Source organism: Mauremys reevesii, linkage group 3 (assembly GCF_016161935.1).
Source record: "Mauremys reevesii isolate NIE-2019 linkage group 3, ASM1616193v1, whole genome shotgun sequence".
Lineage (NCBI taxonomy): Eukaryota > Metazoa > Chordata > Testudines > Geoemydidae > Mauremys > Mauremys reevesii.
Window position 1 is genome coordinate 177,754,011 of NC_052625.1, and position 19,669 is coordinate 177,773,679.

The 19,669-nt window shown below is 42.0% G+C and overlaps 1 protein-coding gene across 6 annotated transcripts in view; it reads right to left on the bottom strand.

Moving 5' to 3' along the window:
• Positions 1-19,669, bottom strand: part of MBOAT2 (membrane bound O-acyltransferase domain containing 2) — a 191,106-nt gene that overhangs the window by 2,698 nt on the left and 168,739 nt on the right. For all 6 annotated transcript variants that reach the window (XM_039528940.1, XM_039528945.1, XM_039528944.1 and 3 more), the window contains 4 exons: positions 16,187-16,290; positions 15,715-15,779; positions 13,447-13,579; positions 1,315-1,466 (listed from right to left, as the gene is read on the bottom strand). In XM_039528940.1, the coding sequence (XP_039384874.1) occupies positions 1,315-1,466; positions 13,447-13,579; positions 15,715-15,779; positions 16,187-16,290 (454 nt within the window). The remainder of the gene's footprint in view (positions 1-1,314; positions 1,467-13,446; positions 13,580-15,714; positions 15,780-16,186; positions 16,291-19,669) is intronic.

Below are 19,669 nucleotides of genomic sequence, written 5' to 3' on the forward strand. Positions count from 1 at the left end.
TTCTACTTATTCGTTATAGTACAGTAGAACCTGAGAGTTATGAGTTACAAACTGACCAGTCAACCACACACCTCATTTGGAAGGTGGTATGCAATCAGGCAGCAGCAGGGACCCGCCCTCCCCAATACAGTACTGCATTAAATGTAATCTACTGAAAATATACAGGGAAAGTTGAATTTTTTTTTGACAAGGTAAGGAAACTTCTGTGATTGTTTCATTTAAATGAAAATGGTTAAAAGCAGCATTTTTCTTCTGCATAGTGAAGGTTCAAAGCTATATTAAGTCAATGTTCAGTTGTAAACTTTTAAAAGAACAACCATATCATTTTGTTCAGCATTACAAACATTTCAGAGTTACAAACAACCTCCATTCTTGAATTGTTCATAACTCTGAGGTTCCACTGTAAGTGTGGCCTGATAACTCACCCATGGGAGGAAGGTTCAAAAGGCTTTCTTGGGAGGGGGAACTACAAGTGGCATTCGGAGCATCCCCAAACGTTGGGCAGCCGACTGCATAGAAGATGCTTAGATTGAAGTTGATATTGTGTTATTTTGGGGTTGCAAATAAAGCCACACCCAAGCATTGGGGTGAGTTTGGACACTAACTCGGGTTTGTGTGGTGCACCAAGGACACGGTCGGGACTAAGCCTGTTCATATCAAACCATGTTTACTAGCTTTAACTATAGAAAATCCAACACTGGAATTAGAGATCTATTCAAATGAGCTTCTCAGCTCTATGAGCTAAGATGTGAAAAAATTATCTAAGTATACCTTACTGCTAGACTGTGTACTGAATACTTACACATACTGTCACTATATGTGTATGTACACACACTATATAGTATGTTAAACATCTGTGTCACTTTAAAACTGCAAACAAAAAATGAAAAAAAAAAAGGGGGGGGGATTTTCCTGCTACATTTAAGAGTCTTCTGTGAAGCACTCTCTCTTTTGAGAAATATATACCTATTTATCCTTTTATGGCTGGTTATTCATGAAAGTTACGTTAGGCAGTGGTCACTTATTCCTGTTGCTCTGTGCCCCTTGACCCATTTTCTAATCTCAGATGTGCACTCTGAATGGCTCCTATGCCAGGAAATTCAATAGTGCACTTGTGCTCTGTGTGCTTAAGGAACTATGAAAATTGTTATTTATTTTGTTTTTTCAAACTGGATGACAACTCACTTAGCTGGCAAAATAGTGATCCAAATACTACATTTTTATTCACCACTCAAAGGAGAACCCCTGCCACAAGAATAATTTAACTTGCCTCTGAGTTCAGTGATTTTTAAAAAACCCATAAAGTGTACTTACCTGTAAAACATGAAAGAGGGTTTTACAGAGAGCAGCACAAATGGCACAACTGTGTAACTTATTGCTACTTGAGTTGCTATCCATGTGATGACATCGTAACATAATTTAACAGGAGGAGAATCAACAAAGTAGTGTCTAATGTTGTTTCTCATCTAAAAAAAGCAGATAACAGTAAACAGTATTAGTAACTAAAACATTGTTATTGAGAGCTAGTTTTATTGTATTTTATTTGTTCCATTGCCATGAAAGCCTTCAGGCACTAAAGACTTCATCTTATCTCCACTCTCTTTCCTCTCCTCGAGGACATCTGGTGGGGAAAAGGTTTCACATACTTTATGCTGAGACAAGGAACCTATTGGAAAGAAGATTTCAATGCCAATCTATACATAAGTCAAAGGATTCATCTAAGAACACTGCAGTTGGTACATGTGTGTCCGAGCCATACCCAGCATCCATTGACCTAAGGTACAGATAGCTTGCACACCCTGGCCTTCAGCTTACCATGCATTCTCTGGCCTAAGAATTTAGTATTAGAATTCAGTATTTTCAATATATCCAATCTAATTTGAGACTTCTTGTCTGATTGACACAGCCTTGTTTTACAGTAAGTGACATCTAATCTTCTGTAAATGTACATTTGTGAATAATATGAACATAGAATACTTCAACAAAAAGTCCCCTTAAGGTAAGCCATTCCCATACACTCACTGACAGGATTACAGTCCAAAGCATTAAAAAGCATCCTGTTTTATCTAAATGTAAGAAATTTTAACTGTGTATTTCAGAAGTCTCAATAATGTAGTAGTTAATGTAACAAAATATGTACATAACACATTAACACACAGCTCCTGTATGTTTCTTTGAGAACCTTGTGTAACCCAGGGACCTCTAGGAGCTAGGGTTGCCAACTTTCTACTCACACAAAACTGAGCCCCGCCCCTTCTCCAAGGCCCTGACCCTGCTTACTCCATATATTTCCCCCGCCCCCCGTCACTCACGCTCCCAACCCTCACTCACTTGCTCATTTTCACTGGGCTGGGGCAGGGGATAGAGGTGCGGAAGGGGGTGAGAGCTCTGGCTAGGGGTGTGGGCTCCAGGGGGGGCCAGAAATGAGGAGTTTAGGGTGTGTGGGGGGCTCTGGGGTGGAGCCGAGGGGTTCAGAATATGGGAGGGGGCTCCGGGCTCTGGGTGCAGGTTCCAAGGTAAGGCCAGAAATGAGGGGTTCAGCTGCAGGAGAGGGCTCTGGGCTGGGGTGCAGGGGTGTGTGAGGGTTCCAGCTTGGGATGCAGGCTCTTGGGCTGGGGATGAGGGGCTTGGGGTGCAGGAGGGTGCTCCGGGCTGGGATTGAGGGATTCGGAGTGCGGGAGGGGAATCAGGGCTAGGGCAGGGGGTTGGGGAGCAGGAGGGAGTCACGGGTGCAGGCTCTCACTGGCGCTTACCTCAGGCAGCTCCTGGAAGCAGCGGCGTGTCTCTGCTCTGACTTCTAGGTGGAGGCATGGCCAGGTGGTTCTGCACGCTGCCCCGTCTGCAGACACCGCCCCCACAGCTCTCATTGGCCATAGTTCCCAGCCAATGGGAGCTGCAGAGCTGGTGCTTGGGGTCCCCTGGCTGCCCCTACGCATAGGAGCCAGAAGGGGGACATGCCACTGCTTCCAAGAGCCACACGGAGCCTTGGCAGCCAGGGAGCCTGCCTTAGCCCCACTGTGCTGCCAACCGGACTTTTAATGGCCTGGTCAGTCATGCTGACCAGAGCCACCAGTGTCCCTTTTCAACCAGGTGTTCCCGTCGAAAACCAGATACCTGGCAACCCTATTTGGTGCCAACAGACAGAGCTCACAGGGGTGCATAAGGGCTACGGGGTTTTGGGAGCAAAGGTACATTTAGGCTTGAGAGAAACCTGCTGTGAATTTTAAGTGTCTGTTCTGATCATGTTTAACAGCATAAGTGTAAGCAGAACGGCACGTGAAAATTATAGAGTAATCATGTTTAGTGTTGTGCATGTGTAACAAATTTCAGAGAAATCATGTTTGTGAGAGTGGCAGGATGGACTAGGTCTGGAGGCCCCCTGCTGGAGACCTCATGGTCCTGTATTACCCTGTCCCAGAATAGAGCAGCGAAAAGTCCTCCAAGCAGTCTAGAGTGGCTGCAGAAGAGCGGCCAATCAGAGGGGCTCCTGGAGCAACCAGTAAGGGTCAGAAAGGCCAGATAAAAGGCAGACAGCAGAGCAGAGCCTTCAGTGACTGTGTGGCACTTGACAAGGGAGGACCAAGTGCCTGGCTGATCAGATGAACAGTAGAACTGTAGATAGCTCACCAGACACACTGAGTCCAGCAGAGGCTGCCAAAGACCAGGTGCCTGCCTGGCTGGATAGCAGCAGAGCTGTCAAAAGATTAATGTGGGCAGGCTGAGCCCGAAGGACTGAGCATAAAACCTGGCCAGACCAGACGAGGGTACCGAGATAGGCTCTGCTGGTCTGGTAGCAGACTGAGTCCAGGGAGGGCTGCTGAAAAGGACACCAGTTGAGGTGTGACCTGGTGTGCCTAGGGCAGCCCTCACTGGAAATGCCAAGGTCAGGGCAGGCTGCAAAAGGGAGAGCAGATAGTCCCAACGCTGGTGGGTAACACAGAATTTAAAGTCACAAACTGCTTTTGATTCCCCCACACTGGTTATCAAGAAACAAAAAAAGAAATCACACAGCCCCCTTATTGCATTCCAGTTCTCTGGCTCCCAATCAGCACCTAGGTGCAGTACAGTGAGAAGTTATTTTAAAAGTTCTGCTCACATATACAAAATGTTCTTCTGACTCCAAAGGGTCAGCCACGTTACCAGGTCAGTATAGGTTTGGATCTTACCCAAAATACCATGCTGCCAGCCAATCCTTCAGTATCTAAAACTAAAGGTTTGTTATAAAGACAGAACAAGAAGAGAGTTGGTAAAGCAGTCACATACATACAAAGACTTCAAAGTCCATATTCAGGTTCCTAGCAGCACTGGTGAGTTTGCTGGCTTGAAAGTCCCTCTGGAACACATCCACAGCTTGGATGGGTCATTCAGTTCTTTGTTCAGAGTAGGGTGACCAGATGTCCTGATTTTATAGGGACAGTCCCGATTTTTGGGTCTTTTTCTTATATAGGCTCCTATTACCCCTCATCCCCATCCCAATTTTTCACATTTGCTGTCTGGTCACCCTAGTTCAGAGCTTTGTTTGTAGAAAGCTTACTCCAGAGGTAAGAAGCAGGACTGAAGACAAAATGGAGAAGATGCAGCTGCCTTTTATAGCCTTTGGCCATGCAGCTTTTGTATTTTCTTTGTTTCAAATACAAGCTGCCCAGCACATGGCCTAGCCATGTGTTCTGTCCATAGGCATGCCCCTGCATGCCTTGCTGAGTCATAAGGTGTATCCCTTTCCTTCTCTCAATGGGTCAATTGTATAGCTGATGTCCCTTGATGGGCCATCAAGAAGACTAGGTAGTGCTAATGCCAATCTGTCGGGGGTGGGGGGGGGGGGTCAGCCAGATGCACAGCACAAGTTTGGAACTACAGACATACCATACATGTAACTTACAATAAAAAGGTGATACAAAAACAAACAAGAATAATTTGCCAGGTATGATAAAACATTTTTGCAGATACCTTACCACGGTATACCTGGGATAACTCATTGTAATTTTACAATATTGGTATTCATAATATCCTAAAGTATCCCACAAATTCAATACAGCTTCACAGAGGGTACCAAGATAGGCCCCGGCTAGGTGTCTGAAGAAGGCAGTGCCTCTGGGAAGACCTAAGAGCTACGGCCCCATACCAGGGTTGTGATAAGAACTCGGGATGATATACCCTGAAATGGGGGCGGGGGGGAATGCTTGTGTGGCTTGGCCGGAGGGCTGAGCTGCCAAAGACCGGATGAGAGAACCAGCGGCCAGGGCGTCCTCACAAGAGGCAGATGCCATCCTGAGGTAAGACCAAAAAAGAAATGCAAGCTCACACCTAACCAAGAGAAAGGGGGCCATCCATGAGAGGTGGGTGCCCCTCCCCATGAAAAAAACTGTGTTTGCAGGCACTGTCGGCCAGAGAAAAGGGGGCATGCATCAGAGATGGGTGCTGACCCAATTACAGTAACAAAAAGAAAAGATGACAAATACACAAAAAAGATAACAAAAGAGTTATAAATAAGTTAGTGTAACAAAGGGAGGTTGAAGCTGTATTGTCTGGTACTGGAGGCGACTGTGATGAGATCATCCTAATGAGTTTCCTGTTCTTAAGTAACCACTAACTGCTGAGTGGTTTTGCTTAATAAAGAGTTGTTAGACATATCTTGAGTAAAGGAATCCCAAACCAACACTCAGGTCCCCTAGGTGAGTCGGCACAATTACATAACTGTGAAGCCATTTATCTAAGACAAGGGTTATGGCATACTTAACCACACTTATGCTAATTTATGCTTAAGCTAATGTTTTATAGGATACAGAACTGTAGGTTTCTTGTGTTTCAGCTGATGAAAGCCACTAAATATAATGAAGGCAAGTCAGGGAATACTAGGCAAGCTTGCCCTACAGGCTACAGATTGTAACAGCCAGTGTTAAATATTTGACATGGAGCCTTTTAAACACAGTATTAATTCATAGTATAAATTTATCACATTTAAAGAAATATGCAATAAGTACCATGAAAAAAATTACAGTCCTATTAAAAGCTTTGTGATTCCCTGTCGGCATTGGACGGTTCTCATAAGTTTACTCAGGGCCACAAGGTTAAGCTGACAGCAATGGGGATTGATTCAGGAGATTTCTAGTTCAACACATAGGTGGAAGGATACACTTGGGTTCTCATTTTGGGGGCTGAAAGTAGAAGTCTGTAGGGCCAGAAATTGCACAGCATGTTGAGAGAGTGGAAGATGGAGCATTTTTGAAGTCTTGGGCCATAGCTATGGGATGGGGCAGGAAAATTCTTTCATCCTGTAATGTCCACAAAGTCCCAGTTAACAAAACTAATCAGGCTGCTCACCACTTAGAACAGGGGTAGGCAACCTATGGCACGGGTGCCGAAGGTGGCACGCAAGCTGATTTTCAGTGGCACTCACACTGCCCGGGTCCTGGCCACTGGTCTGGGGGGCTCTGCATTTTAATTTAATTTTAAATGAAGCTTCTTAAACATTTTAAAAACCGTATGTACTTTACATACAACAATAGTTTAATTATATATTATAGACTTATAGAAAGAGATCTTCTAAAAAACGTTAAAATGTATTACTGGCACGCAAAACCTTAAATTAGAGTGAATAAATGAAGACTCGGCACAGCATTGCTGAAAGGTTGCCAACCCCTGACTTAGAACAATCTGGCTGCCTCGTATTAGCCAAGGCTTGTAGAAGAGCTCTGTGTAAGTTGGAAAGCTGAAGCTGGTCCCATAAAAAATATTACCTCACCCACCTTATCTCTCTAATCTCTTTTACTTATTTTCGGAGATTTTTCTACCGATTTGGGGATCAGTTCTATCTAATGAACAATTGTTTGTCCTTTGTCTTCACTTTGATCGTTTTGCCAGTTACCAACCTGTACCTTCAGATTTTGTATGTTTGGTTTTTTTTGGAGGGGTAGTGGTGGTAAAGCAGTTCTTCTATTATCTGCAGCCTTCTTACTGACCCCTTTCAATCTGGCTTTGAATCTGGGTACAGTCAGTATTTGTGCTGATTTCATTAAGAGACTGTCTGTCCTGTGAAGGACAAGATCAAGTGTCCATGCAGATTCTGGTATCGTTATGAAAGGCTGCTGAGAGAGGAGCATAATTATGTGTTCCTGACTCAGTGAATCTTGGCAGTAACTGACAGAATCATGCCTGAGAAGCTCTACGATCCAGGACTGTTCCATTGGTGGAGCAAAGGTGGGACTGAAAAAAGAGTTTCAAATCTGATTTCTTATTAAGGTATAGCTAGATGGTGGAGTGTTTTAAAGAAGATAAGTTTGTGCTTTGTGCAAGGGTTACACTAAAATCTAAAACACTCCTTTTGGATTTTTGGCTAATCTTGAATTCTCAGATAGCAGCAGTTGAGTCTGTCTAGGACATTGTGGTCTTTCCTTACTGCTGTCCTTGCCAGAATTATCCATGCTTTTTTGCTTTTTTGTTTTGTTTTGGTTTTTTTTGTATTCAACTCGGGAGCTACCCTTAAAAACTATTCAGAAATTTTTGCTAGCGCTGGCTTGCTTAGTGGTGCTTCTTGAGTAAAACAAATTACACCTAAACTGGCTACCAACTTGTTTCTGGCTGAGACTCAAGGCATTATGTATAAATTCCTACACTGCTTAGGGACCTGGTTTTCCGTAAGACCATCTCTATCTTTATGTTCCATCTTAAGAGCTGAGATCAGTGAGGATGCTTCTGTTATACATAATAGATTTGACCTCTGAGGCTGAGCTCTCTCCCTGGAGTATCCTCCACTAGTCCAACATAGTCCTTACTTCAAACCTTGAAAGTACAAAATAAGCAGGCTATCTACTTACTCAGGCTTTTGCTTGAGGAATGACCTGATTAAGTGGAGTTTTCTGTGGTTAGGGACAAGTTCTTTTGAGGTCAAAATTATTTTTTTTTGTGGGTTTTATTTATTTCTTAATTTATTTTATTGTTCAGTGTGGGCCTGATCCAATGCCCATAAAAGTAAATGGAGCAAAGTTATACAAATGAAAAAATTAGATTCAATTGTCAAATGTTAATCACTCTTCCATTTTAAGGTTTAAAAAAATAATTTTGAAAGCACTAGGTAGAAGCAAAAATTAAGTTTTTAGAAAGGGCCTTATGCAGTATGAAGTGGCCTTATTTGCTTCCCTGTGATATCTCAAAACATGTTCTTGTGAATGTGTAAATTACTTTACAGCCTGAGATAGTGTAATTTTAAGCCAAGTTTAAATATTCATGTTTCAGTTACAATTCCCATGAAAAAGCGAATGGTGATAAATTGTACCTGCAGCATACTATTATGGCAATTATAACACATACTAGGGTATAAAAGCACAAACAGAGAAAACGCATACAAAGTAAATTTTAAATGATCATTCTTTCATTGGCCAAAGAGCTGCTTCGTAATCATAGAATCATAGAATCATAGAATTCAAGATCAGAAGGGACCATTATGATCATCTAGTCTGACCTCCTGCAAGATGCAGGCCACATAAGCCGATCCACCCACTCCTTAGCAAGCGACCCTGCCCCATGCTCGGGAGAGAAAAAAAAAACCTCCAGGGCCATTGCCAATCTTCCCTGGAGAAAATCCCTTCCCCCCAATATGGTGTGTCCAGCTCCCGAGCATGCGGGCAGGGCAAGACTGCAAACCAGCCAAAAAAGGGTTAAAGGTTATATCATACCCATTGTACTTTTGTAGTGTGGCACTTAATTGACCTATTGGCTAAGCCTATTATATCCTATCATACCATATCATTATCTCCTCCAATCTTAACTTAAGTCATTATCTAGCGTTAGGCCCCCCCTCTTCGGTTTCCTGTGTTGGCTGTGCCACTCCCTTAGAAAGAGCCCTCCTGATAATCAAGCTTAATTTCCTGACTGACTGCAGTTTTCCTGACTGAGTATAAGTATCCACATTAGCGTGTCCACCAAATAATTCTTCTCCTTCCTCCCCTTTATTCCTCTGATATATTTTTATCCTATCTTAATATATCCTTCTCCTCTTATCTTAACCCTCTAACCAGGTTAAGGAACAGTCTTTCTCAAGTCCTCTCCATTCCATTCTCTTCCATCCTCGGGCCTTCTCTTCCTCCCCTCTTCTACCTGTTCTTCTTTTGTTCTTGTTCTTAAATAAAAATTCACTTCAAAGACCAAAAAAACACAATACTGCAAATATTATACCAAATTAGGTCTCTATAACCTACTATATAACGGGACTAGCCTCTCTAGAAATATACTAGAAATATTTACATGACCTCATCACCAAGAACGCATTAGCTTCATTGCCTACTCAATCACATCCCTCGTCCCTCCGCCCTCTCCTTGTTTCCTTCCCTCTCTCCGTAGGTCCTTCTCCGCGTCCCCCAGCTTATAAAAATAAATGCATAACATTAAACTAATGCATAACATTACACTACTAAATACTCCAGGTTACACTCATCTCTAAACTTATATACCAAGTCCTCTTCCAACCTGACAATACCCCCAACTTCCTTCCATCCGCCTAATATCCCCATCAGCCCACTCCCCCACTTGGTGTCAGCAGCAAATAAATAAATCCCAATGTCCCCAGGCCTAAATAAATAAATAAATTGATAAAAAATAAATAAAAACCCCCAAAACTTCCTACCCTTACTACCCTCTGCCAACCTCCCCTTAACCAGCTCCTTTCCCCTCTCTCCCTTTCATTTTTCCCCCCTAACCTCCCACCTTTGGATTTTCTTTTTCTCATTTTGATTTTATTCTTTTCCATTATTCATGTACCCAGTCAAAGATCTACCACTGTCCTCAAATCTGAAAATCCTGGATATTCAAAGAAGGATCTTTAACTTTGTCCAAAAATCTACTACTTCTCTGTAAAGCACTGCTGTACAGCACCCATCTTGCCCTCAGCCCTCATGCTGTAATCTATCTCTATCTTTTTCTTTTTCCCTCTTTTAAGATTTTTTTTATGATTTTGCATACTACAGATGTTAGACTAACAGATGTTAGACTAACAGGCCTATAATTTTGGGTCTTATTTAAGTTTTCAATATAGAACTGCATTAGCTTATCTCCAATTATCACTACATTACAATCCTAAATTTAGGATTTATTAAGATTTTATTATATCCGGCTTGCAATATCTCTGGGCCCTTAATATTAGACTAAGATAAGTATTGTTGGCTTCCGACGTCTCCGGTTAAGCTGTTCAAGTTCCGCTTCTACTCATCTATCACTAATGTCTACTATTCATATCTTCATTCCCATTCATTAAGGACCGAGGCAATCACAGACATCCCCTTGAGGGGGGACATTGGGCACAGCGCTCATCAGCCCCAGGCCTCACACTCCACCCCTTCCCCCAAGCTCCCATCTCTGCTCTGCCTCTTCCCACCCAGTTCTGCTCCCTCTCCAGCCTCATTCCATCCTGCCTTTTCCCACCCAGTTCCACCCCTGTCCCTCTCAGTGCCTCTTGCATGCCTCGGAACAGCTGCTGGCAGCTGCTGGGACACACTGGGAGAGAGGGGTAGGAGTTGATTGGTGGTGCCACCGGCAGGTGGGAGGTGCCAGGGGGTGCGGGGAGGAGGGAAGCTAGCTGCCGATTTTTTTTCTGTGGGTGCTCCAGCCCTGGATCACCCACAGAGTTGGTGCCTATGCGGAGAGCATGAGAGAGCTCATTACAGCCGAGTTGGCCCAGCTGCAGGGTCAGTTACAGTAACATCCCTTAAGGACCTCACAAGAGTGGAAGATCAGTGTAATTTCATTCCATCCTACCCCACTCCCCTGTCACACCTCTTACCCTCGGTTGGAGGCTGAGACAGGAGACTGCCTCCAAGTGAGTTTCCACCAAAAGAGTTTCCCTTCACAAGGGATATTACTTATCACCAGAATCCTGCCCCTTTGTGCCACCTGCACAGTGAAACGGTGTCACATCATAGTGGACAATCTGGCCGTAGACATAGTGCCCTGTGCACATGACTCAAAAGAACTCCTAAACCTAAATCTTGGGATTATATACCAATTTCTTCCATGGTCTTAGAAAAGTCATGCACCTAAATTTCAGTCAATACTGAAATGAGATTAAGGTTTTCCTATCTCACAAGATTATGAAGACTGTTGAAGATGAAAAAATGCTGTACAATTACTACATATGATTATCATGATTGTCATATCCTGTTCAATGAAATGCCTCACACCCATCACTGAATTGTCCTGGAGTGTGGAGCCTGTTTAGAATAGGAAGATATGGTCTACTTCCTCTCCCACCCTCCAAAGATGCCATGTTTTAATGATGCAATACAAAATAAGGGCTTTTAAATATATTATACATAAGCCATTGTACCTTTAATTTGTATGCACAACTACAACTGCATGTGAAAAATTCAAGTAACTATCTAAGGCAGTGGTCCCCAACCTTTTTTGTCTGGTGGGCACCAGACAACAAGCCACCGAGGACCATGGCCAGCGGATAAGCATCTACCGAAATGCCGCTGAGAAGCAGCGTCATCAAGAGGCGTCGCCGCCAAAATGCCGCTGAAAATCAGCGGCATTTCGGCGCCGCCACCTCTAGATGTTGCCACTTTTCGGCGGCATTTTGGTGGATGCTTGTCCGCCAGCCAGTATGCGGGTGCAGATAGATGCCCCAGCGGGCACCATGGCGCCCGCAGGCACTGCGTTGGGGACCGCCGATCTAAGATATTTATATGGCTCCCATCAACATAGTACCTGAGTGCCTCACAATCTTAAGTTTTTATCCTCGCAAACCCACTGTGAGGTAGGAAGTGCTATTATCCCCATTTTACAGACGGGAACGAGGCACACAGAGGCTAAGTAACTTGATCACGGTCACACAGGAAGTTTGTGGTAGAGCAGGGAATTAAACCCAGGTATCCCCAAATCCTAAATTAGCATCCTATTCACTGGGCCAACCTTCTGCTTTAATTGTTCAAGCAAATGGTCAGCTATGCATCTACATGGCCATTTGTGCCAATCTGTAGTAAACTGAAGTGTAAATTAGAAACAATTGTATATGCAGTTTAAAAAAAAATCAGCCCAGTTAAGATTTATCATCCAACTTCTACAGAATTAGCTATAAAGAAATCTAGGTTATTTACGCTTGAAAGGATTAGATTTTAATCAGTAAATGTGATTAATAAGGAATTGAGAGGAAGGTGGTGATCACAGAGAATCTGATCTTTACAGACCTAACAAGGGACAGTAAATAACTGACATGATAAAACACTTCAACCTGTTTTTGATAGTCAGTCAGTACTACTAATACACACAAACCCAAGCTCTGTAAACATGAGAGCTAACCATACCTGTGAAAGAGATGAAATATGACAGTGAGAGGTGCTCCACTGGAGAGTGGAGTGTTGCGATTCATGACAGAGAACTGTTTATGGGCCTTGCCTCGGGCTCTAGTTTTGTATCAGCCTGGTTGAAAAGTGTGAAGATCCATCCCTCCAGTGGCAGTAAAGGGGAAGGGAATTTATGTCTATATACTGCTCCTCCAGAGACTCCTGACTGTCGTTAGGAAAGGGGCCACAGCTTTAAAATGGGACAATAATGCTAACTCGTGTTTGTAAAATGCTTTGAGATCTATGGAGAAAAGTATTCTGTTTTAGTAGTAGCAGGAGAAGTCTGATAAACTGAAGCTCCAGCTCCCACTAGCAGTTGGAAGGTGCAAAGAGTCTTGTGCTTCTCTCTCGCCTTCACAGCCTCCCACCTGCTCTGATGGCAAAGAGGTCTCTGTTACTGTATCCCTCCCTGCTCAGCCTCCATTTTTCCTCTTCCTCTTTGATGAACTCTAGTACCTCCTTTCCCAAGCAGCACTGTGACACTGACAAATTTCTTGACAGGTTTACTTTAGTTTCTGGGTTTATTTTTCTGGATCCACAGGGTTCTAAATAGCAGCAGTAAAATTGACCAGAATCTTATTAATGTCACTCTGCTGTTTCTTGGCAGAACTCTGAGCAGCAAATGTACTAGAGACGTTTGTCTGCTGGCTGATGAGAACACTGCTTTACTTTAATATCTTTACAAAAGTCCCAAATACACATTTATTTTAAAATGATTATTAAATTCTACCGAAATTGTTAGCTTAGGCCTCCAAACCCTAATGAAAGATTCCTCCTCCTCACTGGCAAGTATGTGTCTTTTTAATATCACTTTTAACTATATCTGTTCACATCACAGTAATATTGTACAAGATAGTCAGTGAAGCTTGAGAAAGTCACGTGAAAGATGTGCTACAGATGCACTAACAGCAGTGTAGTCCTTCCTCTTTCGTCTTTCCTCCCATCCCTCCCTTCTATTCACTACTGCTGTTACATCTAAAATATATATTATACTTTTTGGGCCCAAGATTGTGTCTGAGTTTCCCTTGTGATGCACACATCTTTGAGCACTGTAGCATAGTCACTTTGCTTTTACAAACGACTTAAATCATTAAAATACATGGTTGGTACTTACGGCTCGTGCTGCTAATGTCATTAGTACTCCTGTTAAAAATGTTAAATAATATCCTGGGTACACACCATGCCAAATGGCTGAAAGGATGAAGGTCTGGATCGTAGGACTGAAGGAAGCTCGCTCATAGCATACTCTAACAAGTAAAGTAAATGTATTAAAGGCAAAGGGTATAAGGGAGAGAGGATGATCAACAATAGTGCCAATAACCATTTAAAACCTAGCAAGCCATAGATTAAATAGCAGTTGCTATTTGATTACATAGTTCTATTGAATCTTGGACTTAAACATTAACATATTACGATTTACAGAAAATGCTGTAACTTTACACTCTGCTTTGATACCAGATCTCAATGCTACTATGTATGCTCCTTCACAATGGTGTGACACCACTTCCGAGAGGCAGAACTCTACTGGTTAGCTACTATAGCTGGATGGGAAATGCATTACCTGTCCAATGACATTTTTTGAGATTTCCAAAAAAAGTTCCCATCCCAAACTGGGATGAAGATGTTCATGAACCAAAAAATCGGAACAAATTCAGACTGGGTCAATTGAAATGTTTAATTGCAATAATTTCAAAACATTTAGTTTCAATACTGACCTTTAGTTACTTTAAGCCTTTTTTCTATACTATAAATTAATTTAATTTTGAAATGAAGTCATTATGATCCCCAAACTGGAGCTTTTCCAGAAATAGGAAAACACAGAAATGGGACATCTCAACAATGTACTTTTTTTTTTCAAAATGGGAAACTTATTAAAACCAACTCTTTGCAGCAAACAGTTTTGTTTTTGACAAATTGGAATTTTCTGATTTAAAAAAATGGTTTTGTTGAAAAATTCCCAACCAGCCCTAGTAGAGAGGATGTCTCTAGACCCTTGGCTATATGTGCAACTGCACCTTCATGCTGACTTCTCTGACAATAAATTCTATGACATCATGAGTTTGGCTTGCAAATAGGTGTTTACATTAGCAGACATGGTTTGATCTTCCCCTGCAATAAAATTTAAATTATTAAAACCTTTTCTGCTTTTCAGGGATGGAACAAATGTTTGGGGAGGAGGGTGTACCCCCCTCCACACATCCTCTTGTAAGGAGAGCAAGTTTGAGGGATACACCCTACTCTCTGGAGGAGGCAGTTGATGGTGTGTTCCACTATTTGAAGAGCGGGTTTACATTTGCTGGGAGCACTTTCCCTGTTATAAGCCATGTTGGACTTGGAGGGAGGAGTTTGATTAGACAGAGCAACTACAAAGTCATAGAGCTCCTAGTATGCATCACTGCCCTAGATCTGGTATCACAGCAGGACTGTAATACTTGCTCTGAGAATAAGTATCAATCTGCTCTACAGGCTCTATTCCACATCTCCACCATAACATTGGAAATGCACTGCTAATTCAAGAGGCCAATCCAGCAGAATACATATGAATCAACCACAGGTTGCAGAAGACTGCAGTTACTGTCTTTACACGGGTTGTCTATTCAGAGATGCTAGTCATCTTTTGCATAGTGCCAAAACTTAGGAAAGACGTCTTCACAACTAGAAGTTACTTCATAGAACAGGAATCTTATATAAATTAGCTTCTCCTGCTTACCAACATCCAATTTCTTGGATGTGTGGCTATTAAGCTTCTGCAGTCCAAAGTGTTTAGTAAAGGCATATGTAAGGCTCCAAGATGGGGGTCTACCCAGACTGCCAGCTATTAATAAAGTTCATCTCCTGAGGGGAAAATGGACCTGCCTCAATATAATTGCCCAGAAGGATGGGCATTTTCTGCGTTCTATTCACCTAGCTGAAGTGGGATGTTTCATTTGGCTCTATTAATCCATCCTCACAACAATTCCAAGGGGGAACAGCAGGGAAGCATTAGCCCATTGGGAACCATCTCTTATTTCTGGCCAAGCCAGGGAACAATGAATCTGCCAATTATATAAGGGTACTGAAGAAGACAATGTGTACACAGCATACTCTCCCAACTGCATTCCCATGTGGTTTAAAGCTTGCAGTGTAGTTTCTAGGAAGGAAGAGGGTGCACACAGTTCCCATTCATAATACAGGGAAGATTCTGTGACTGAGTAGCTAAAAAAGCTCACAGGGTCCTCCACAGGCCAACAGCCAGAGACAGACAATGCTATAATTAAAGCGTAGCATCGATTATGCAGCTGCATTGGTTTAGGATCTCTAATAACAAGTATTCATAGATTATTTTTAAAGATAAGTAATAAAGAAACTTCAAAGTAGAAAAGTTTTCTTTTAAATACAGTACCTTTTAAGCCAAAGAGCTGTTTGAATATTCCAGTTATCAAGAAACATCTTGAAACTTGTTGAAAACTATAAAACCAAAATATTAATTATTTCTGCAAAACGTAAAGATGCCATATTAAAGACTCATGCTGTATTTCAGAATAGTGTGATACACAAACCAAGTATTCTTTGGGGATGAGCTGAATAAGGACAGCAGGAATTTACTCAACCGCTCTATTATGAGCCTGCTTTTATTCCTTAATTTGTAACTCTACATTTGGAGTATTCATAATCACAAAAAATCCCACAAGCTAGTTGGCTTGCAGAAGATATCTAAAATGTATGTGATTTGTCACTCCTTCCCCCAGAGACTGATTGTCACCTCTGATTTGTGACACCTTTGCAATCCTGAGAATAGAAAAGTGTAAGACAATTTAATGCCTTTAAAATTTTCTACATGAGCACAATTTTATTTGAAAGAGCCATGAACAAACCTCTATATGCTGGATTCTCAGATTTGATATTAAATCCCAGTGTGATGCTCCATTTTTGTCATATCCTCTAAAACCAAACCCTGCTGCATTATTAATTGCATCTGCTGCAATGAAACAAGAGAAAACAATTGATGTAAGTAGTTATAAATTGCCTACATTACAAATATTGTGCATCATATGACAAGTACTTTGTACACGTGATTTGTTGTATTAATGTACTTTTTGGCTGTATATTTAAATGTTTAGAAGCACCTAGAGTCACTGGATTAGGCACTTAACTATCAAGAGAAAAGAATAAGACAAATAAGGATATATGTTTGCAAACCAAGTCATTTTCAATCTTAAAATAATTTTTATAAAAAAAGAAAAGCAAACAGGCATATAATACACCATCGGTTTCACAATGTAGGTACCTTCTCCTATCACAGGACATTTATTTCTATTTGCTCTTTTCTTTGTACTTTGCCTTCCAATATGCCTGTTCGATCAAACTGACAGAGGAACCCATTCAAGCTCACTGCGATGCATGGTATTAACTACCACCCAGAGAGAAGAGAAAAATTGGAATTTGATCAGTTCTATTTTGAATATAAACTGAACTCAATTTAAGGTTACAAAGCACGGGTATCCACTGGTTGCAGTAGTTTGAGAAAGTGTCCCAATGTTCAGATACCTTCCTTCACTTATGAGGGATACCTGAGCTGAATATGTAAATACAAATACAAAAAGGATGCTTCAGATAGCATATCAAAGTCCGATGCTCTAAATATGTGCCTGTTAAAAATCAATGGGGGGAAAATCAACTACTGAGAAGGACATGATTTCTAATGTGTACTCAAAATTTCTTCTAATAGTACAAGTCCTGATACCAGGACAGCCCACAGTTCCTTTCTGATACCAGTGAAGTTTGGGAGGAAATATCAAAACATATTATAGAAAATGTGCAAATGTGTGGCCAAATGAAAAGAGGGAATGATGTGCCAGAGGCAGCGAAGAAGGAAAGGTTTAAGCAATGGCAGAAAATAAAAATGGTGGAAAGTTATGAGGAATGCAAGCTTGTAAAGGTAACACCACAAAGAGCAGTTGCAGAAACTAAGGGTCAGATATTTAAAGACTTGTAAGCAGTCCTACTGATGAAGGAAGGGGGAAAAGGAATATATCAATTAGCCAAGAATAGGCATAGAAGCACAGAGAACTTGGGAACTGTAAAGTGTGTCCAAGATGAAAACGGAAGAGTACTGGTGGAAGATGGTGATATCACTAGGAGGTGGCAGCTGTTTTATGAGAGGCTGCTCAGTGAAGACAATGTGAAGAAACCACCTAAGGAAGTATGTGCAAGAAACAGTCTCACAAGACTTCTCATCATGGTGGAGACTCAGACAGGGTTCAAGGTTACAAAACTGGTAAGGCAGTGGGGCCAGCCAACATACCAATTGAGCTATTAAAGCATTAGACCATGAGGGTATGGGGACAATGATGATCTTTTTCAACTTAATTTTCTGCACTGGAAAAAGTCCAATGAGTGGAGGAAGATCACATTGGTTCCTATCTCTAAGAATAAAGGAGATGTGCAAGAAAGTAGTATTTACCAACCCATCAAATTAATGAGTCACACGTTGAAATGGCTGGTAAGAATAATTGAGAAAAGGCTTTGGGAGGAGCTGGAACATCAAATAAGCAACAACCAATTCGGGTTTATGCAAGGAAGGTCAACATAGGATACAGTGTTTTCAGCCCAAATATTACAGAAGTACAGAGAAATGCCAGGGATTGCACTTAGTGTTTGTGGATTCAGAGAAGACTTATGACACAGTTCCTAGAGAACTGTTATGGTGATGCTTGTGGTCATGCAAGAGACATATGTTAAAACTATCATAGACATGTATGAGAGTAGCACAACAATAGTGACAAGCAGCAGTGGCTACAATGAATCATTCACTGTGGGGATAGGTCTACATAAAGGATCAGCCATAAGCCCATTCCTAGTTCCGATTATAATAGACACATTGACGCAGGAGATTAGGAGAGAGGCTCCCTGAAGCATGGTTTTTGCTGACATGTTGTGCCATGAAAATTAATACAAACTGGAAAGGGACCTAGAACAATGGAGCGCTACACTAGAAGAAAATGGCTTACAAAAGACAGAATACATGTAAAGTTTAATTGAGAGGGACAATGGGAAATCAATAAAGTTAGATGGTATAGAGTTAAACTCTGAACCTCAGTTCAGTGTTGAGCCATTATGAGAATGTGGATGCAGATGTTAGGAGCTGCATGAAGAGCAGATGCTGTAAATGTAGGGAGTTGATGGGGATTATATGTGCCAAGTACACTAAAGAACAAAGTGTAGAAGATCATGATTAGGCCAGCCATGACATATGGGTTGGAACATTGGTCAATGAGGAAGAGAGAAGAACACTACTTCATACTGCCAAAACAAGAATGCTCAGGTGAACACTGAGTAAGACAACAGCTGCTAAGCTATGCAATTAAATGGCATGAGCTATGATGCAGGCAGCCTCCATTCTGGAAAAGCTGAGGGAGTACAGGTTGAGATGGCCGCGTCACATAACATGGCAAGATGTGGGATACGTTGGCCAGAGAGTACAAGAACTAAGTCATAAGCCGAAGACCTAAATGCTGAAGGAAGACATGAAGGAGGTTGGCGTCATCTTGCATGGCACATTTGACAAGAATGCTTAGAGATGAAGAACAAGAACCGCTGACCCGATTGACAGGACAAGATAAAGGAAAAGAACACTAGTTACAGCAGAATAAGCACCTGCAGGAAAAGACCTAGGGATTACAGTGGACAAGAAGTTGGATATGAGTCAATAGTGTGCCCTTGTTGCCAAGAAGGCTAACAGCATTTTGGACTGTATAAGTAGGAACACTGCCAGCAGATCGAGGGACGTGATCATTCCCTTCTGTTCGGCATTGGCGAGGCCTCATCTGGAGTACTGTGTCCAGTTTTGGGCTCCACACTACAAAAAGGATGTGGAAAAATTGGAAAGAGTCCAGCGGAGGGCAACAAATATGATTAGGGAGCTGGAGCACATGACTTATGAGGAGAGGCTCAGGGAATTGGGCTTATTTAGTCTGCAAAAGAGAAGAATGAGGGGGGGGATTTGATAGCTGCTTTCAATTACCTGAAAGGGGGTTCCAAAGAGGATTAATCTAGACTGTTCTCAGTGGTACCTGATGACAGAACAAGGAGTAATGGTCTCAAGTAGCAGTGGGGGAGGTTTAGGTTGGATATTAGGAAAAGCTTTTTCACTAGGAGGGTGTTGAAGCACTGGAATGGGTTAACTAGGGAGGTGGTGGAATCTCCTTCCTTAGAGGTTTTTAAGGTCAGGCTTGACAAAGCTCTGGCTGGGATGATTTAGTTGGAGATTGGTCCTACTTTGAACAGGGGGTTGGGACTAGATGACCTCCTGAAGTCCCTTCCAACCCTGATATTCTATGATAATAACCTTCCCTTCT